The sequence below is a fragment of the Spermophilus citellus genome, assembly GCF_964194105.1.
Source record: "Spermophilus citellus genome assembly, chromosome: 2".
Lineage (NCBI taxonomy): Eukaryota > Metazoa > Chordata > Mammalia > Rodentia > Sciuridae > Spermophilus > Spermophilus citellus.
Genome location: NC_138183.1, coordinates 223,471,775 through 223,493,230, shown reverse-complemented (window position 1 = coordinate 223,493,230; position 21,456 = coordinate 223,471,775). Strand labels below are relative to the sequence as shown.

General features: G+C 35.8%; 1 protein-coding gene across 1 annotated transcript in view; it reads left to right on the top strand.

Moving 5' to 3' along the window:
- DCDC1 (doublecortin domain containing 1) overlaps nucleotides 1-21,456 on the top strand; it is a gene marked incomplete at both ends in the record, with an annotated part of 489,436 nt that overhangs the window by 413,209 nt on the left and 54,771 nt on the right. The window contains 7 exon segments of the mRNA XM_081282196.1: nucleotides 55-230; nucleotides 4,151-4,243; nucleotides 7,258-7,357; nucleotides 9,255-9,390; nucleotides 11,029-11,188; nucleotides 15,404-15,559; nucleotides 16,647-16,847. Of these exon segments, the coding sequence (XP_081138322.1) occupies nucleotides 55-230; nucleotides 4,151-4,243; nucleotides 7,258-7,357; nucleotides 9,255-9,390; nucleotides 11,029-11,188; nucleotides 15,404-15,559; nucleotides 16,647-16,847 (1,022 nt within the window).

Below are 21,456 nucleotides of genomic sequence, written 5' to 3'. Positions count from 1 at the left end.
TCTAGAAGTGACTCTTTTTATTTATTACCACATTTTTATAATTTCTTTCTAAAGGACTTTGACTGGCCAATAGAAGGACTGCTTATTCCCAACAGCCCTCCCATGAAGAAACCCATCCAGAAGACACCAGAGCAGTATGTCCCTATGAGACTCAGAGTTTTGAGGAACGGAGATAATAATAAAAGCAGATCCCTTGTTACAATTTGTCCAGACATCTCATCTAAAACACAGTAAGAATGACTTGCTCATCATTATCATTAAATATACTTTCTAGTTTCTATAGATTTTTGTCTTCTTTATTATGAGTGTTTTTCTGGGGGTAATTATGTATTTATTTAGAAAGAGTGCTCCTAGTTGATATTTAAAGGTGAAAACAGATACAAAATTCATTTAGTTGCTATATCAGGAAATTAATTCGATCTCTGCTGATATAGGCTAGGCACAGGAGAAAATAATGAATTAGAAATGAGTATCTTTGATTTAAAAAAAGGTTCTATGAGAAATGTCTGTTTGGAATTAGCACTTTTGCTTGAGTTTTATTAACATATGTTGATATAACTGAACTCACAAATTGCTTCTTAATTATAACTTTGTAATTCTTCATTTAAGTTACTATTATACACAATTATTCATATTTATACCTTTGAAATACATAATGAACAAATACAGTTCTCAAAAGTATAGCTTTATATAACATATTCTTTCCTCTGGATATTTTAAAAGTTTATCTTCCTAGAAAAGCATTGATTTTACCTTATGATTGAAATAAAATCTTTCTAAACAGTCAGTGTTTTTCTAACATTGGTGAAAAATCACCTGTTATATTTTTATTACATTTTATGAAAAAGTAATCATAGGTCATTGAGAAGCTTTGATGTAAAGAATGAGTTAAACACATTGTTTCTCATATAATTACCAACAATATTACCTCTTGACCTATCTTTTGAAACATTTAGGATATTTGAAACTGCCGATAATGGTTTAATATTACTTTCTTCACATTGATTAAATATACTTCATACATCGCTGAACAATGAGTAACATTCAGATTGGCTGTCCACTGAACTGCCTGTAAAGATGATAAAGTAAAAAATTAATCTTCAAAGTAAAGTCAAGCCTGAAATTGAAATCTTTGACGCATACATTTCATAATTAGCTCATTCTGCTACATGTAAAATGTGAGGTTAATGCCTTTAAAAAAGTGTCTGACCTTTTTCCTAAAAGCCCAAAGTTAATACATGATTTCTTATTTATTTATTTTTATTCTTATCTTTAATTGTGGCTCAAAATTATATACAGGTAAGATCACACTAATGTTTTAAAATGCAGGTTCAGTCAGGGAATCCAAACATTTTGAGAGACTGGCAAATTTGGGCAATTATTCTGGCAAAGAGTATATGAAACTGTCCATTGTCTGACATTTATTTTTATGGAATAGTGTGTCCTGGTTCATCAAGTATTTGGATATTATTTACTTTTCATGAATTATATATTCCCGAGAAATTAAAATACATTGGCATGCACTTGACACTAAAATTGTACTAAATATTATGTAATCTTTCTCTGTTGGCTCAAAAGTATTCTACAGGATCATCAATAGCATCCCTCCCCCCACCTCTGCTGTATGTAAACACTGGTTAACAAAAGGTTTACATGGAAAGAGTCTTGGCTAATACTGCAGAATGGCCACGTCCACCTGCTGAAGGGTCTGTTTACATTGTGTGAATCGCATCCCAGTGTCATCCAAGACAGAAACTCTGCAATGCTGCTTTTAACAAATACAAGCTACATATCTTGCAGAAGAAATAAATTCATTGATATACATGGATACATTCCTTGAGTTAACCTGAAACTTAGTTATAAAAAGAAAGAGGTTCCATTGGTTAGTGCCTTTACAAGTAAAATCATGAGAGAAAGATGAAATAAAATCTAGTTTAATTAAACCCAGCTCTGGTTCTGGTATCCTTCGGTTATTTAATAACTCCCTGTAGACAGTTTTGAGGGTTTCTCTTTGTTATTGTTTCCTCCATCTGCAAAACCAAATGAAGATCAAATGGTATTATTTTTCACTTAATTGATATTATATTTAGTGACACAATCTTCTCAATTAATCTTATTAGTGGCTCTAAGAATATATAACTTAAAAACTGATAATTTTTTGTCAGAGGCAAATTTCATTTTTTAGAATTGTATTTTAAGCAAAGAAATTTTTATAAGTGATACTTTAAGGAATAAGAAGAGAGGCTCAATATAAAGCTCTATAGTAAACTTTATATTTCAAATCATTTCAATGTACACATAATAATTGTTAATAAATTGTGACCTCTGGACTTAGGCTCCTTACTATAGCTTTTAAGGCCTTTTATAAAAAAATCCTTCTATATTTCTCTAGTTATAATTCTTACCAACACTTTCTCCAGTCCCACTTCAAAACCCCACACTGCCCAACACCTCCCATCTCCATAATAAGAAGCATATTCTGACGATAAGTTTGGACATTTCTAGATGTTAACCCTGAACTCCACATTGCATTGCTTCCCACTGAGATTTTTGTAGCTGCTGTACACTCTGTTGCACCAGTTGTCCTGGCCTCCTCCCAGCCTCATAACTACCATTCTGTTTCATACTTACCTGCAATGCCTCAATCTATGAGATAGAAATAGGAATGGTATGTTATTCATCGGTTTATGTGCTGTCTGCTATGGAACAGTGTGTTCTAGCTAATCGAGGTATTACAGAGTTACTTTAATTGTATTATCAAAGACCTACAGTACAGACTCTGTCTCTAAATAAAATACAAAAATAGGGCTAGGAATGTGGTTCAGTAGTTGAGTGTCCCTGAGTTCAATCCCTAAACCAAAAAAAAAAAAAAGGGGGGGGGGCTACAGTAAGACTCAAGTCAGTGCTTATTGAATGAATGGATGAATCATTACATTTGATCACTATTATTTCATTTAATAAAGAGATTCTAAAAGTGCAAAGAATGTTTTTCTAACTTGAAAATTCGAATAATACCACTTATGCATCTGTTTGTGATCATGATTATTTTTCTTTTAAAATAATGTTTCGGTTTGGGACTGGGGAACATAGCTCAAAGGTAGAGCACTTGTCTAGCATGTATAAGACTGAGTTCAATCCACAATAGTGCAAACAACACACAAAAGTTTAGGGTTAGATTAATAATAGAACCATATGTGAATAAAACAGACAAGATTAATGTAATCTCTGCGTTTTTTTCAAAGGCGACAAATTTACATCTCACAGTGTTCAATTTTATTGGATTTAAATTTTTTTATTTGTTTTAAGTAGTTATACTTGACAGTAGAATGCATTTATGCACTTTGATATACCATACATAGATAGAATATAATCTCTCATTTTTCTGAGTGTGCATGTTGCATAATCATATTGGTCATGCAGTCACATATATACATACAGTAATAATGTCTGTTTCATCCTACTATCTTTCCTATCCCCACATCCCCTCCTATCTCCTCCCATCACTTCCCTCTACCTAATCTAAGGTGATACTATTCTTCCCTAGTGCCTCCTGCCTTATTGTGAATTAGCATCTTCATATTAGAGAAAACATTTGGCCTTTGGTTTTGTGGGATTGGCTTATTTTGTTTAGCATGATATTCTCTAACTCCAACCATTTACTGGCAAATGCCATAATTTCACTCTTCTTTAAAGCTGAGTCATATTCCATTGAGTATATATACCACATTTTCTTTATCTATTCATTCATTGAGGGACACCTAGGTTGGTTCCATAGTCTAGCTATTGTGAATTGAGCTGCTATAAACATTGATGTGGCTGCGTCACTATAGTATGCTGATTTTAAGTCCTTTGGGTATAAACAAAGGAGTGGGATAGCTGGGTCAAATGGTGGAAGAGGACTAGAATATTGCAAATTAATTTTCTTATGTATAATACTCATAGTATACTTGTTTATAAAACAACATGTTATTATTTAATATGTAGTATGAAGCTTAGTATTTAATTGTATTAGTGGAAATTCTTTGTTTGAAAGAAAGATAAAGACTGTTTTGGGGTAAATCATGGTAAATTAAGACCTCCTAATTTTTCATATGAGAGATAATTAATAATTTAATGCTAATACAATCAAATCTTGAATAATTTGTTTCAGAAATGTTAATCCTGAAAGGAAAGAGAAAATCTGTGTTACTAAGAATTCTGTGACAGAAATAAATGAGACTGAATTTCATCATCTTTTGGAGAGGTAAATACTTAATATGCTAAATGTAAAGGCATTTTCCACTCAAATGCCTGAATTAATTGTGTACAACATTAACAACATAATTGTGTACAACATAAAGTACATTTGTATCTACATAAGAAACAAATTGTTTTTTTTTGTTTTTTTTTTTTAAAGAGAGAGGAAAGGGAGAGAGAGAGAGAGAGAGAGAGAGAGAGAGAGAGAGAGAGAGAGAGAGAGAGAGAATTTATTTATTTATTTTAGTTCTCGGCGGACACAACATCCTTGTTGGTATGTGGTGCTGAGGATCGAACCCGGGCCACACACATGCCAGGCAAGCGCGCTACCGCTTGAGCCACATCCCCAGCCCACAAATTGTTAATTATAAGGGTCTTGCTAAGCTGCCTGTACTGGTCTTGAACTTGGGATCCTCCCACCTCAGTCACCCGAGTGGCTGGGATTATGGGGTATGCCATCTTCCTCACTGCATTACTTTTCACATGCCAGGTGCTTTATAGTGTTAGCATATTTATCTGTAAAACAGCCTCAGGAGATAGGTACTACAGTATCCATCTGTAGTGTAAAATGTCTCATATTAGAGTAACAGACGTAGAACTTTTTCTTGATGCCTTCTGCTTCTTGCAGGCAACCTGTAATATTAGAAAACCCACTGGGTCAAAGGACAAGGGGTTTAATATTAAGCCCTACTTTGCTATTAACTAGCTGGAAGCCTTCAGCAAAGCCTTGCCCTTCATTTACTACAAATGAAGCAAATGAAGCTCTAAGAAGTTAAGTAATTTTTTCAAGGTTACCCAGCCAGAATGTGAGAGGGATAGAATTTGAGCACAGACAATCTGATTTCAGAGCCCACATTCCTTTTCAGGAATTTAAAATCCAGTTATTTTCTTTTCCTTTTCCCACTCATATTGGCTAGCATGTGAAGTAGACAGAAGAGTTAAATACAGTGTGAAACTCTTTGTCCCAATCCTCTTTAACCCACCCACATATGCCAAACTCAACATTAAAACTAGGGTTACACAACAGAGAGAAGGAAACATCCACTAACCACCCACTCCTTCTATTCTCTCAAACATTGTCCTAAAACAAGATATCCCAGACTCTAAACAGTTCCCCTAGGAAAATGTGAGTGGGAGCAGAAGTGATGTTGGTAGCTCTTCTTAGACCATATTGTAACTGCTTGAACCTGCAAAGATGTCGATGTGGAGGAAGTAGAAGGAATTGGGTTGAGTCTCTGGCTGTCATCCAAACAGAAGCATGGAGATTTGTAACCCTGACTTGATGCTCTTGTGTTCCCTGTCTGCTCCTTCTACCTCACCAACTCTTATGGATGAGGAACACGGCCCAGTCTCCACTGGTCTATTAGCTTTCAGAATTAGGGCACAGGACATAAAGACTTAATTCTCACTGGTTTATTTCCTTCTGAGGCAGTCTCAAAAAAATAGAGGGCCTAGAATGTTTTCTCTAATATGCGGATGCTATTCACAATAAGGCAGGGGACACTAGGGAAGAATAGCATTACCTTAGATTAGGTAGAGGGAAGTGAAGAGAGGGGAGGGGAGGGGATATGGGGATAGGAAGAATAGCAGAATGAAACAGACCGTATTACTGTATGTATATATGTGACTGTGTGACCAATATGATTCTGCAACATGTACACTCAGAAAAATGAGAGATTATATCCTATCTATGTACGATATATCAAAGTACATAAATGCATTCTACTGTCATGTATAACTTATTAAAACAAATTTTTTAAAAGGGCCCAATTATGTACTTAATTGCTTCATCTCAATGAAGGTAATGAAATTTAAACATGTTCTTTATTCAGCTGAGTCTTACTGATGAGCATAAAGATACTGCTAACTCACTTGCTATAAACAGTACATTCTAACATCAAATATATTTAGCAAGAACCTTTCACTTTCCTCCTTCTAAAGAAAGGGTCACCACGGGAATATCCTTAGGAAATGCAGAATCACTCTCCTTAACTCTACTCCTTCCCCATAATTCCTACCTCTTTATCCCTAATATAAACTGGCTACCTAGGGTCCAGCCTCTCCCACTACCAGTCCATTTTCTAACTTTTTGGCAGAAGGCAAATCTGTAATACCATGCATTTTCTCTAATATCTCCAGTGGCCTCCTGTTTGAGATAGAAGCCAGATTCTATCCAGGATCCTGAGTGTTTTAAATTAATTCCTGTTTTCTTTTTCAGTTTCATCTGGCCCCTCCTCCAGTCCATACACTCAGCTGAAGCTTAGCCCCTTATGAACTCCTATTCACCCTTTGAAGTCCTACTCAAATGTCACTTCCATAGATTCATTGTTTTCCCTCTGTGTTCTTTCAGTGCACTGACAGCTACAATGCCACACTATAAGTCTGTTGCTAACTAGGTAGGTAGCTCTTCAGGGAGCCTGGTGCCATTTATTTCAATACCCACAGGGCATACCCAGATCTTGTTTGAGAGGGAAAGAAATCAATATTTACTGTTTAGCCAAGTCAAAAATTTCTATTTCGAAGAGATCATTTCCAGTGAAGGAAGCTAAGGGACTGCTTGGTGACTGATGTGCCTTTTGCAATCTTGGAGAAAGATCAAAGTTTCAACAGTAAAAGCCAAGGAAGGTGTTTTAGAGAGAAGGAATAGCATGAACCCGAGGTGTGGATAGAAAGATGCAGGGCCCACTGAGGAATGAAGTCAGTAAGGATATGTCTACCTATTTGTTGGTCATGCCTGCCACTGTGCTGAGCACTTTTCAAATCATCTTTGAATCCTCACAACAATCCTGAAGATAAGAAATTTAGGCTGAGAAAGGTTAAAGACTTTTCCCCAAGCATCACAACTTGGATAGGGGAAATGAAGACTCAAAAGGATATGAAAAAGGATAGCTAGCTCTAAACTAGCTCAGCCCTGCAGACAGAGTTGTCAACACAACCCAGACCTTGATTTCTTTTATTTTCTCTCTCTATTGCTGGAAGCATTCTGTGTTCAAGGTCAGTTTTTATATTTTTTTATTACAGGTGCACTGAAATTTTAAAATTACCTTCTGCAGCTCGGAGATTATTCAATGAAAAGGGCATGGAAATCTTTTCCCTAAAGGACCTGCAAAGAGATGAACTGGTAAACAAGTGGATTTGAAACAAAGTGTTACTATATGAATGCCACCAAAGGAAAAGTATCCTTCATTGGAAGACTTCAGATGCTTAGCATTGTTATTTTCTCTCAGGATTATCCTAACTCAGCAACCATCATAAAGTTATACTAATAACTAGCATCTTTGAGAACTTCCTGTGTGTTCATTTAGTGTTCATTACTACCCTTTGAGATGGAGGCTTCTGTTATCCCCACTAAAAACTGAAGAAACCAGAGAAGGCCATATTACCAACCACTTGTGATTTATCTCTCTGACTTTTAAGGAAATAGATCCTTTACTCTTTTTGAGGAATATGCAATATAGTTGTTTAATTATTTCTTAATAATAATGTCAATTTTTCAGGAAAAATATTATATCCAGTTTTTCATACACTCTATTTGGGAGGTTAGAGAAAGTTGAGAAATGGAAGGACTTTAGCAGCCTAGTCTTTTCTCCCATTTTTGAATTCAAGGCATCAGCGCGGAATAAAACAAAAACAAAAACAAAAATCTGCCCTAACTAATGCCTGAAATTCTTTACACTGAGAACAAAGATTACATAATATTGTCAGAACTTGCCTCAGACTCTGAAGATAAGCAACCTTGAGAGACTCTTAAACCCAGGCACCAATGACCGATATCATAGGAAGCTTATAGGGTGTTCTTGCAATTTAGTAGATCTTAACTTAAATGCTAATGCCACCACTTCAAAGAGTTTGTTTTTAATGTTTGTGTGTGTGTGTTCTGCCATGATTATTTACTGTGTTGTTTTTTTTGTTGTTGTTGTTGTTGTTGTTTTTGAGACAGAATTTAGGCAACTTGTATTAAAACATACTGTAATAAAAGATAAATTTAGTCTAAAGCTAAGTGTAGATGAGGTTACCAGGGCAAAGCGTGTAAGGGTGTAAGGAGGATAAAATGGAGCCAGGATGATTGTATATTAACCTGCCACTCTCTAAGTAATCAACATAAAGATTGAAACATGAGTGGTTGTATGATTTACTGCATTCAAAATATTATCAAGAAACGTGATGTTCAAGAAGAGGAATTTTTAAAGAAAGTTTCCTTAGGTCCTCACACAGAGTCTTTGTACTGATGAGTGTGTAATGATCAGAAAAGGCAGCACTGGGTTTCCCTTACTTCATACTGAGTCTTTTCAATATATCAATCTTTTTTCATTTTTAAAGATATATATATTCATTTAAGGACATTTAAGAAATACATACAATAAAAATAAAGAGGAAAAAGTCTCATCCATAATCTCTCTATCCAGAAATATCCATATTAACATTTTGGTGTTTATATTATAAATTCACTTATACCAGAAATTATAAGAAATTTTCTGCCAAGGGCCAGAAAGTAAAAATCTTAGACTTTGTGGGCCATGTGGTCTCTACGGAAATATCACTTCTGCTGCTGTAGCATGAAAGAAGCCATGGACAACCTATATGAATGGGCATAGCAGGATTCCAATAAAACTCTATTTACAACAACAAGCAGCAGGCCAGATTTATGCTGTAGCCCCAGTGTGCCAACCCTTAATGGTGCCCACCTTTCACTTTTTACTTTTCCTCTGTTCTTAAGAAATTGTATGTAAAACATTTTAATATTTAAATTATTGTAGACCCACAGAAGTTGCAGAGATAGTGTGAAGTATTTTTCTCACCCCATATAAAATTCTCGAAACCTATCAAAATTGTTTTTGTTGACAGTTTATACTTTTTAAATACTAAATAGTATTCCATGATACCACCATTTTTTTGACCACTCAACTATTATATGGTATTTTGATTTCTGTGATTGTTTCCAGTTTGGGCTATTATAAATACTGGTACTATGATCCATTATGTACAGAATCATCGATTCTTTTTTTTTTTTTTGACAGGTATATGTTTCATGTGGAGAACATTGGATCAATCCTGACCTGTCTATTGCTCAGCAAAAGAAGCAAATCTTCCTCAGGAACCTAGCATCTGACATTTCCAAAATTCAAACCTTCTGCAGCACACGTAAGGAAGAAAGTAAGCATTGGAATTCCTCTTCTTTCTCTTATTGTTATTTTCTTTTGTTGGAGCTGAGGATCAAATCCATGGCCTTGTACATGCTAGGCAAGTACACCCCTAAACTATGAAATTATTTTATCTTTTTATATTCTGCCAAAATAAAATGTTTGATATTGTTTTATATTAAAATAAAAATTTTGCACAGATTATATTTCACCTGTTCATCTTGCTATTTAGCTCTTTAGACTAATTTTTATATTTAACAGGGTTGCATATTTTTTCATACTACAATTTGTATCTCAAAAAGCACATGATTTCTTTATATGTCTTTAACAGATCTGAGCCTCATACATTTCCATCAAGAAAAAAATTAAATGTCCACTCAGGTGTAAATGTTGATCCATCAATTGATTTAATTAGTCTCTTTAGGGAGGGCTTTCAGGTTTCTCAGTCTCCATATCCTCACTTTAGTTCCTCTCTAGGATGACAGGAAAGAACTTGGCATGTAGATTGTCTTGCTCCCTGCTGAAGTCTATGGCTGGGGAAACTTGGGTTCCATTGTTTTGGCCCAGAGATGCTTTGGGTGGGTGGTACCTCCTTCCTGATGTAGGCTCCCCTTTTTTCATTCTGGCCCTCTGAAGCCTTGCAGTGACTCAGTAGTCACGTCTACAAACTGTTACAGAGACATCTCATTCCTGTTTGGTGACTACTTCTGGAAAGCTCCCCAGGATGACTCTCAGCAAATACTATGTCTTAGGTACACCTTCCAGAAACTAGATCCAGGTTCATGTGACTGTGCCTCAGATTGGAGTGATAAGAATAGCTCAAGAGGTGACCCTGTCACAGTGTACTGAACAATGGGCAGTGTCCTCAATGTTTCCACAGACAACTAAGGTACTCAAAGTGAAGCCTATAGGGAGAGGCAGGATTCCCTGTGATTTTATGGTTTTTCTGTCTTCTGCCTCTAATTCTCTCAGGCCCATAAGTGGTGGTTTTTGTTTGTTTGTTTGTTTGTTTGTTTGTTTTTTCTCCAGGTTAAATCCTTTACATGCTAAATAGGAGCAAAAGGCTTTTGGAAAAATCACAAATCATGGTTGTATCATCCTGACTTACACGGCTATTGTCTTGTGGCAGTATGCTGTTTGAATGTCCAAAACTATCTTTGGACTTTTGCTTCCCTAATGCAGCATCTCTAATTTCACTGTGATCCTTACTTTATATACAGAAAGAAAAAAGGGATAAGAAAATAATATAATTGAAGACATTATCCCTATCATATGTATCAAAAACTGTGCAGTAAAGCTTTGCATGTGTCTTTCAAGGCATTGGGATTTTCACTAATGAGTTTGAAACGCAGAGAATGATCTAGAGACATGTATCTAAATACTGTAGCCCATTTTTGGAATTAGAATATAGAATAATTAACACATTTTTGAAAGACCTATTTTAGGTACTTTTGAATAATAATATCTTGAGAGGGAAAAATCTACTAACATTAAATTAAATGAAATTCAAATTCATAGTTTAAAAGCAACCTATGATTAGAACAAATGGCTGGAATTTTTTTTGTATTTGCATGTTAGTATGTGTTTTCAAATTCCTGGTGCTCTGTGATCATAACTAATATGTCCTTGCAATTTGTGCATTTCTGCTCAGCTCTTGTTTTAGAAGTCCAAAGCGACATTGTGGCTGGAGGCAAGCTTGCTGTGCAAAAACCCATAGCAATTTTTGGAGAAGAGAAGCAAGTTGAAGAAACAGAGGAAAAGCAAATGCCAACTGATGCTTCAACAAGAGCTGATGCTTCCAGAGAAATCTTGTAAGTAATCAGTGTAGCCAGAAAAACTACCAGGCTGCTGTTTTGAACTCAGTTCATTAGCCTGATAAAAGCACAGAGCCCATGCAGGGAACCATGCCAAGTTAGTGAAAGTGAGATCTGGTGAAGAGCTTGAATATAATTAGTTTTCTGACAAAAGCATGGAACGAGAATTTCATTGTTCAACCATCAGAATGATCTACTTTCAGTAATATTGTTATAATGTTACTATATTTTAAGGACTAGAATTTTAGCATTATGGACATTTATTTAAGGAATTCTTGTTTTATGTCCATCAACATTGACTTTAGGAACAATTAAGTTTCTTCCCTAACATATGTTCAAGTTAGATTCATGCTAATATACATTTATCATTGGTCTCATTGAAACATCTTTCTGATTGACCTCTATCTCCATAATGTCTCCTTCCAACTCACCCTTACATGCAATCTGTGATCAATTATCTTTCTAATACATAATATTTTTCATAGTTTTTCAATGGCTACCTATTGCAGATAGACAAAAAAAAAAAATTGATCTGGAATCCTAAGCTCTTCCTATCCTCACCCATGCCTGTTATTGACCATCTTTTGCGACCCATGCATACTTCCTTCGCTTTTCTTCCTGCAACATGAACGCCAAGCTCTAGCTGCATAGCAAAAAGGTGTCGCCCGAATGTGGCACATTCCATTTATGTTCTGTTGCAGATCTCTGAGCCATGTGTTAATTTCTTTTCACCCAAAGTGCATTTACTTGCCTCTCTGTAGAATGACTCTTCGTCAATGAGATCAATCACAGCAATGATTATCTGTAGCAATGGGCTTATCGGTTCCTACCCTGTTGGTCACCTTCCCCCACCAACTAGGGAATTCATTGAAGGAAAGGATTCTGTCACATGTGTTCTGTGAAGAGCATAGTAATAGACTTTTTTTTCCTCTTAAATCAATAACTTATCATTATTTTTTTTGTTGGTCGTTCAAAACATTACATAGTTCTTGATATATAGTAATAGACTTTAATCATCATTTAACAAAAGAACAAAGGAATGTCTGAGTCCAAATTATGAAACCAAAAATACTTCATCAATTACCATTGCAGTAATTGTGAAAATTAATTATCACTGTTACAAACTGTTTTTAAAAGACTATTCCTATGAATTTTAAGAGTATTACTTCCATTTTAGGAACAACATTTCCTGATTTTGATGAGTGATTCATTTGTTCCTATCATGACATTAACAAAAGCACCAGAAGGCATTTTTCAAAGAATAATTTGTCCTATAGAGCATCTTCCACAATAGTTAGGGAATTGACCACAGACTTCCCTAACATTCCCTTTCATTTTTCTTCTAAAGAATCCATCCTCTGAATAGAAAATGAGGTGGAAGACCTGTTATTAACCATTGCAAAGGCCCTGAACAATGCAAACTGGTACATAAAAATTATATCCAATGGGGAAGACTGGGATCATGGCTGACATACCAGTGTGTCTTGGCATTCATCCTTCTCAGTGCCCTAAATCCTCAGTACTCCTAAAAAAAAAACCTCCTCTCAGCTGAGAGGGTGACTGGAACCATTTTTGTGGCCACCATTGTCAGAACTGTTCAACCTGGGAGGCAGGTTGCTTAGTTCCTTCTAGACTGGCCCTACTGGGCAATGCCATTTAGATTCTAGAGATCACAGTGAACCACTGGGGTGCCCTCTTGGTGCAGATAACACATAATAATTTCAGTTCCCTGTGGCAAGTACAAAAGGGAACTTAAGTTATTAGCCTCTGAGTTATTAGTCTGCACTAGAAAAAAATAAAGAAAAAAACAAAGAAACATCTTTGACTAAAAGATTTTCAATGTTCAGAATCAAGATTTCATCAGGACATGGAGTCTTTGCGGTGAAAAGTGATTGAATGCATTCAGAACACAATGCTGGCCTCTCCTGATCATTCCAAGCAGACTGTTTTGCTACAGCCTCTTCTTGAACACACGCAGCAGCAGGAAACTCACTATTCTAATGTTTAAATAATCAACTATTTAGGTCACCTCCATCCCATGGCTTCATCTCTTTCATGGTCTATGCTCTTTCATCTTCTGTTTGACAGCCTTTATGTTCTTATTCATCAGTTCACTGGATTATCTTTCTTCCAGGCTAACTTTCACTAGTTCTTTTAACTTACTTTAGTAAGTCATTGTGAGATTTCCCCCAGAATTCCTTAAATATGTTTGTTTGGAGATTTTTTGCATATTTGAAAATTGGGATGATTTAAGGAGGTCTATCTATTAGGTGAGAGGAGAGAACATGATTCTATAAGGAACATTTTTATTATTGGTTTGTGTACAATGTCTGGTAAAAATAACAAGAAGTGCAATGGAAAAGAAACTCTGGGAACACTAGCCTCTGCATTGATGCTTTGTGGGGTGGGGAAAAAAAAACTTTTGGAACAGAGCTTGGGGGAATAGTCTCAATTCTTCACCAAATTACAGGACTAGGCCTTGCCCTCCTCATCTGGTACTACCTTTCCAATCACTTACTTCCTGTCTGTAACACCTTTTGTCTTTCGTTACACAAATGGACAGACTCATTCTTGATTCAAAACCTTTCCATTTGTTCTTTTTCTCTGCTTACAGTGCTTTCTCTCTAGATTAGTACGTAGCTAGAGACTTTCCATTGTATAGGTCTCAACTTAAAACAACAGGGAATTTCCTTTGCAATATTTCATTTTATCCACTTATGGCACTTACTTTGTTTACTTAAGCATTTATCTATTGTTTCTCTTTTTTTCCACTTGAATATAAGCACCATGAACTTGAGAACTTGGCTATTGTGTTCATCACTGTATCTCCAACTCTTAGAATTACGTGCTTGAATGTTATAAATATTCAACAAATATTGGTTAAAGGAATGAAGAATAAATGGCTAGCTTTATGAATGAATGAACAAATGAATTAATTAATTTTAAAAAGATGAATTTAAAAATGACTGTTCCTAAATTGATTTGACTATACCTCACTTTCAGAAGCTCAAGATCTTGTATATGAATTCCAAATAAGAAAATTAAATATCTGGATGTAGAGGAAGAATCTTGTCTGCACCTTGCTAACTTTGTTAAAACTAAGAATGACTTTTTCCCCTTGCTCCAAGAAATGGAGTTGATGGGAAAGCTGTGTTTTTCCTTTCTAACGCAAGATGGCACTGTTGTTGTTCAACTGTTAGGAAGATTTTGCTTTGGGAAGCTTGCACTGCAGTTCTGAATGAGGCAGGCAATCATTATTACCCTCCAGTTTCATATTTACATGCAGTGTTCCTGTTACATTCGAAAAGTGTACAGTCAGCTCTGCTAGCACAGGAATTGTCCCTGAAGATTTTGGTAACTTGATAATGCTTGTAGTTACATCAAATTATCACCAGCACCTTGGTGATCACAGTCTGCCCCAGAGAACTTTATTTACACATGTGCATATTTAGATGGATGAAATATGTTTTCTGCTTTGTCTGTGTGTTTTCCCTGCTTTCAGCTGAGTAGCCCTCATATTGCTATGATCCTGCTCAGAGCAAATGTGCTCTCAACATCGGCCTGGAACTTAATATATATGGATCTGTACAGTGGCTACTGCTCCCATTCATATGGTTGTCTTAAGTTGGAAGTTTGGCTCAATTATTCAAAGTCTGACTATTTATTCTAATGTTTCAGTGTATTAGTCTCTACTAAAAGCTGGCACATATGTACAGATGCAATTTGAGTCTTTCTAGACTTTTTCTTTTGGGAGAAAAATTTAATTAAAATTTCTTAACACAGTCTATTGACTAAACTTCATAGAACCCAGAAATCTAGACTCCACTGTTCCAGACAGAATTATGACCCACTTACAGGGCAGGCAGGAGATGTCCCATTATGAATTTCTCAAACTGCTGAGTAGTCTTATCTTCCTACATTTTGAAATATACACATGGTCCCATGTTTTCTTCATAAATATAACAAAGATGAATGTTGTTTATTATGTGAATGAAAGATTTTATTTATTGCCTTATGTTAAAAGATTTAAATTATAAATTAGTAAGATGCAAATTTCTAGCATTAGGATGGAAATGTGATTTATAGATTCCCCCAATATCCTATGGTTGATCAACTATAGTGGATCAGGCTATGATTAACTACTCCCCAGAGAAAATTCTCTGATCACAAATCAGAATTCTTGGACTTGTTTTTACTTTTAAACCTTGATAGAGATTCACATGCAAGAGCCCACCTCCGAATGGAAGCTTGTCACACGCTTCTCAGGTATGCCTGGCAGAATACTTCGCAGGACTTTGATGAGGATGTCAGTCTTCCAAAGAAAATGAAAGAAGTCTTTGAAAATGTAGAACCACAAAAGAAACACAGGTAAAAAGTTGCAAAGGATTTTTGTTAGAGGATTCTTCCCAGTCTTGGGTTCTCTCACTTTGAGGCAAGCACATTCCTGAGTGTTTTCACTGCTGTTAGCCTCTCTTTCTACCAACATGCACATTTTTGTCTTACAATTTTTATGACACTACTCATGAGTGTTTGTGGGAAGTTTCTTTCCCCTTAAATTTATTTTGTGCAGTATAGTATATTTCTTGGTCATCATGGTGTCTTTTCTACTAAACATCCAACTTTGCCTCCAACATAGGGCCTATATATTTGTTGAATGAGTGAGTGGGTGAGTTTGTGAATAAGTGTGTAGTAAAATGCAGTTTCTTATTTTTAAATTTTTTTTTTCTGGTTACCACTCAATGAAATTACAGAAAACAATAGTACTTTTTATTATTCCATAATCCTTAGACATTTGCTTTTTAACATTATAAGCAGTTACTAGAATATGCAACAGCTTGGGCACTTTTAACAGTACTTAACCATGTACATAGTAGAGGCTTCATAGATTTCTTTAGTTTAATTTAATTGCCAGCATTTTGATATTTAACATGTTTAACAAGTCTGCTTAATGCTTTGAGATCCTTAAGAGACCCCTTTAGACTGATTTATTAATATATCATTATTTTCCGTTATGATATCTTGTGAATTGTCAGGGAAAACTGAAAGGCATGGAGACTATAGACAGTGAATGGAAAGGATCATAATTTGAACAGAACTCCTTTGTTTCACTGTTTTCATTCTATATGCTCCTTCTTCTCCTACCTTTTATCTGATTTTCACTTTTTCCTCTTTAACTAAATTGCTTCTTCAACTGAACTTTTTTCTCTTTGCTGATAAATTTCTTATGTGTTTCCTTGGACAAATATTTATTTCTGTTACAAAACAAACTCAGAATTCTGTTTTTTTGCGTCTGCTTAGAAGTGCAGTGCTAACGTTGCTTTTGTCCTGTGGGATGTGCACCATGGTACAGTTAACACGATTCATAGTGGGGTTCTCACCAGTGCAACTTACCATCTCTGGTGCATCAAATGCTTGGGACATTTTCCTACACTGATGGGAGTTTTCTTTATCTCAGCCATTCTCCAAAGCAGGCCAAATTGCAGAAGGTTTCCCGTCAGCAGTTTGAATATAGAGATGGGCAAATTATAAGCCATGCTGCTCCTCAGCTTGTTTTGGGGTTACAAAGCTCCGACCTCCATTCAGGTACCGAAGTGGTTTTGGTGGAGAAGAAATCTGATGATAATCATCAACGCTGGATACACAAAGAGGACAGCAGGTAAACACATTATATTCAAGGGTTGATATATCAAAAGGTGAATGAGCGCCTAAGAGGTCAAGCATGGTCCCCACAGAGCAAGCAAGGATATTATTGAGGGCTTTGGATTTTCTATTTAATTTGATATTTTCTTATCCTAGCTAAAGAAGAGAGAGAAAAACAAATGCTAGGTAAGCTACATATAATTTGTCTGCCATTAGATTCTGATAAGAAATGCTCAGTCTGATCTACTGGGTACATAGTTTTACCTGGCCATTGGACTCAAGATTAGACTCTTATCTAAATTATCTTTATGATATAAAGCAATAAAATGAGAATTCTAGAAAGGCCCAAATTTTAAAATTTTTTGATACTTTAACTCAATCCCTGCCTTTGCTCAGACATATGTCTTCCTTACTTCATCTATATTTTCCTTCATAAAATAACCAACTGATGTGGCTTCTAATCACACAGTAAAAATTAATTATTACCTTAGAAAATACATCAGTCTAATTAAATGTCTGGCCTTGAATCCAGATTTAAAAAACTGACAAAAACATACTTCTGAGGCAATTAGGAAAAATCTAAATCAGTTTGGCTATCTGATGATATTCAGAAAGTGTCAGGCTGGGGCTGGGGCTCAGTGGTATAGTGGGTACCGGTATGAGGCACTGGGTTCAATCCTCAGCACCACATAAAAATAAATAAATAAAGGTATTGTGTCCAACTACAACAAAAAAAGAAAAAAGAAATTGTTAATAATTTTTTGATATAATAATGGTTTAATGCTTATGCTTCAAAAAGTAAAGAAAAGTCTTGGTCAGTTGGTTAGCTATTATAGTATTTAGAGATAAAATTGCAAGTTATTGCAGGTTTATTTTAAATATTCTAGTCAAAATTTAAATTTGAAAGTCGAGATGAATGATGAAACCAGCATAGCAGGGTGTTGTTAGTTTCTGGGTCCATGAGGCCATTAAACATTTCTCTTTGTTTTTGTGCACGTTTGAACATTTCTTTAATAAGAAAGAAATTAACTCCCTGTTTTGTAGGTAGTTTTGTTTCAAATTTTACCATTAGTATTAAATTGTGGGGCTTCAGGGGTCTCTTCAAATCACTTAAAATACTGTACAAAGTATATTGTTAGAAATACCAAGCTGCTGCCCAAAATCAAACACATGCTTGGAAGTGGATGAACAAAGCAAACTTTACTTCTGCCAGAAGGGTGTGCTACTGTCCCTAGGTAGTAAGTGCACTTGGGTGGGCAGTCCACCTGCTCCTATCCCTGATGGGAGAAACCTGGGATTACAATCTGTGTGATTAACTAATTTTAAATTTGGGGCAGGCAAAGGGAAGAGCTATAATTAAAATGACTACCATTGAATCTTCATCCCAATTAAGGCTAAATACTATATTCTGAAAACAGACCACTAAACTTTCTATTTCTCACAGTATTGGTCATCTGTGCACACTTTTTCTTTCTAGGAGAGCTGTGACTTTCACTGGATTCTTGAAAGATCTGCAATGTTCAAGGCTTATGAATTAGCACTTTGAGAGAAGTTGCACAAACCTCATTCAGCAGGAGGCAGCCTCCAGCCTGGCTCAGGCAGGGAAGGAGCCTGTTCACTTTCTGAAATGAGCTAAAACTCTAGCAAGGAACCCTCCGTAGTCTTGTCTTATCTTAGAGAAGACTGGGAAGTCAACCATGTGGTCAGATCTTGTGCCTGTGTTCCTTTGCCCCATATGCCTGGACTAAAAGGTTTTGCAATGAGGAGCTAGAATAGCAGTATTCTTCTCACAATTGGTTTGCTATACAGGAGCAGTACTCATTCTTTCATTTGCAAAGGAATATTAAGGGCAGTGCCTTAGGGGCTGGTGCTTCAGCAAAGAATAAAAGAGATAAAAATTCTTGGCCTTATGGAGCTGATGTCCTGATGCTATCCCAAGTCTTTATTTTGCAATACATCTTACTGCCTCATCTTTCTGTATTATAGTAGAGATAGAGTTGATTGCTGCCTATCCTAAATTGGAATTTGAGCATTGCTGGTGAATTCAGGTGGACATACATGGGAAATAAGCAATTGACTCTAAGACAAGAGAGAGCCAAACACAGTGAATTTTGGCCCAGAAATAATTGTTCATTGGAAGATAGCTCTAGTTCCAATTTCTGTTCATTTTTCAGTGATGTAGAGAAAGCAGTGGAAGAAAGAAAACTTTGTGTAAGACTCTGAATTGTTGGTCCATGAGCAGCACTACTTTGGCAAAACTCTAACCATGGGTTAGACAAAAGTCCTTTCCAGTTGCTTTCACTTTCCAGAATATTGTACGACATTTCATCTTTAGGCCTTCCCATGTCAAAGAACCAAAAGAGAGAGGTAGTTGGTGGGAGGGAGATATTAATATTGATGGATCCCTCATCAGAAATTTTGGGTCTAGAGAGAGGACATGGAGCTGTAGGGTGTTGGCCATTGGAATAGGATTTGCTCATGAGTGCATAAATCACCTTCAAGAGACACACAGGGCAGAGGAGGTTTTGCATGATGAGTGTGGGAATGATTTAGGGTAATATGTGTCTTGTGGTAGAAGCCTGTCTGCATAGTGACACTAATTCTGAGCTTTCATCTACATTTTCCCTTGTTATATTGCATTTTTTTCTTTAATGTAATTGAGCATGGAAATCCATTTTTTTTTCTGATAAGCTAGTGAGGACTATAATATCTTTGCTTATACTACAAGATAGAAACATGCAGAAAATTACATTTAAATTAATAATTTTTTTCTCCTCCATATTTTGCCCAAATAATAAATCAGCATCTGGGGAGGAAACTGCCCATCCAGAATTTGTATAAATAGAAGGTAAAGTAACTCAGTGCCAGCATAATGGAAGGTACCAATGATTATCACTGTGCCAAGAATTTTATACCTTTAGACTTTCCATTCAGTCTTTCAGGTCTTGAATTACTTTTTTATTTTGGCCACCTATTTCAAAGAGAAAATATGTAGGAAGTCTGCTATCTTATGCAATTATCAGTAAAACCTCTTATGTGAGACTATGACTGAGAACCAAGCCTTGAGGGCATAACACACAATCTAGGCTGGCAGTGCCAGAAACCAGTGAGGAGACCCTGGAAGGTGATAGGGAGAGTGCTGAGACACACTCGTTTTGTTTCCAGCCACACAGAAGAATGGTCTGGTCAGCTTTGCAGATAATATGGCATCTTTCCTTTATTTTCAACTGTCACAAAATCTAAATCAATCATTTAGTCTCTAAAGGGAAATATGAGAAAATCCTCAGGGACAAAAGTCCCCTCAGTGGGACTTAAAATTACATAAGAGAAAATGCAGTGCTGTGGAATTTGGAGGTGAAAGAGATCTTTGAGTCTTGATTACAAAACAAGATAAACTAACGGATGGACAAAGAGATTAAGTGACCTGTCTGCACTCTACCATGGGTTAATGAAAGAGGCCTTCGAATCATGCTAGATATTGCTGAGCTATAGAGCGTTTCCTCCTTGCTGTCTAGCACACAGGAGGCTTTATGTGGAAATGTATAAGCTGGGCTTCCTGCAAAATAGTACTCCTCTGCTGTGGACAAGTGCCCGTCAACCGTACAATTCAAAAAGGAAAAGAAAACCTAACGTTATAACGGCTGAGCATGGCATCGAAGCATGAGAGAGACAGTGGCATTTACTCTAGGAAGCAAAAATATCAAGAGTGAGCTCATTAGTCTTCACACCTCAGTAGGTTATGAAAGGAAATAAACAATCACACATTTATTTGAATAATACTACTGAGTGCCAATAAAAATGCAAGATACAAACTGCACAAATTTTTGAGGCCCCAGAGATGAACGGTGTAAAATTCTAGCTCTCTAACAGTGTTCAGTCTTCACAGATGCTGAAAAGGTTTTTTATAAAATTGAATATCCATTTTGGATTTAAAATGATACCTCATCAACCAACAATGGAGGAACAAATATACTATTTGATTAATAGTGGTTGTCATTTAGGACTATGAGTGAATTTTAAAGCTCTATTATGGGTTTTACTATATTTTCCAGTACTTTATAAATTCTTTCTGTTAAGAAACTTAAATTTGATTTTGGAATTCTTTAAGTCTTTAAAGGAAGACTATATTAATTTTTTAATGGATCCTTTTGTAACTTATTCCCTTTATTCCCACATCATTACATTTTATATTCAGCATGAGTTATAATTTCCACAATAGGAATGACCATTGGTCTCTAATGTAACCATGTTGGCAGCAATAAAGAATTGGCTTTCTATATACATAAAAGTCTTGAATGTTTCGTTTATTTGGGTTTTAAGTGTTGTGAGGAAGTGAATTCAAAAATTTAATTAAATAATTTTCTTTTTTAAAATTTTTTATTTTTTTATTTTTTAAATTGGTTGTTCACAACAGTACAAAGCTCTTGACATATCATATTTCATACATTAGATTGAACTGGGTTATGAACCCCCAATTTTACCCAAAATGCAGATTGCAGAATCACGTCGGTTACACATCCACAATTTTACATAATGCCCTATTAGTAATTGTTGTATTCTGCTACCTTTCCTATCCCCTACTATCCCCCCTCCCCTCCCCTCCCATCTTCTCTCTCTACCCCATC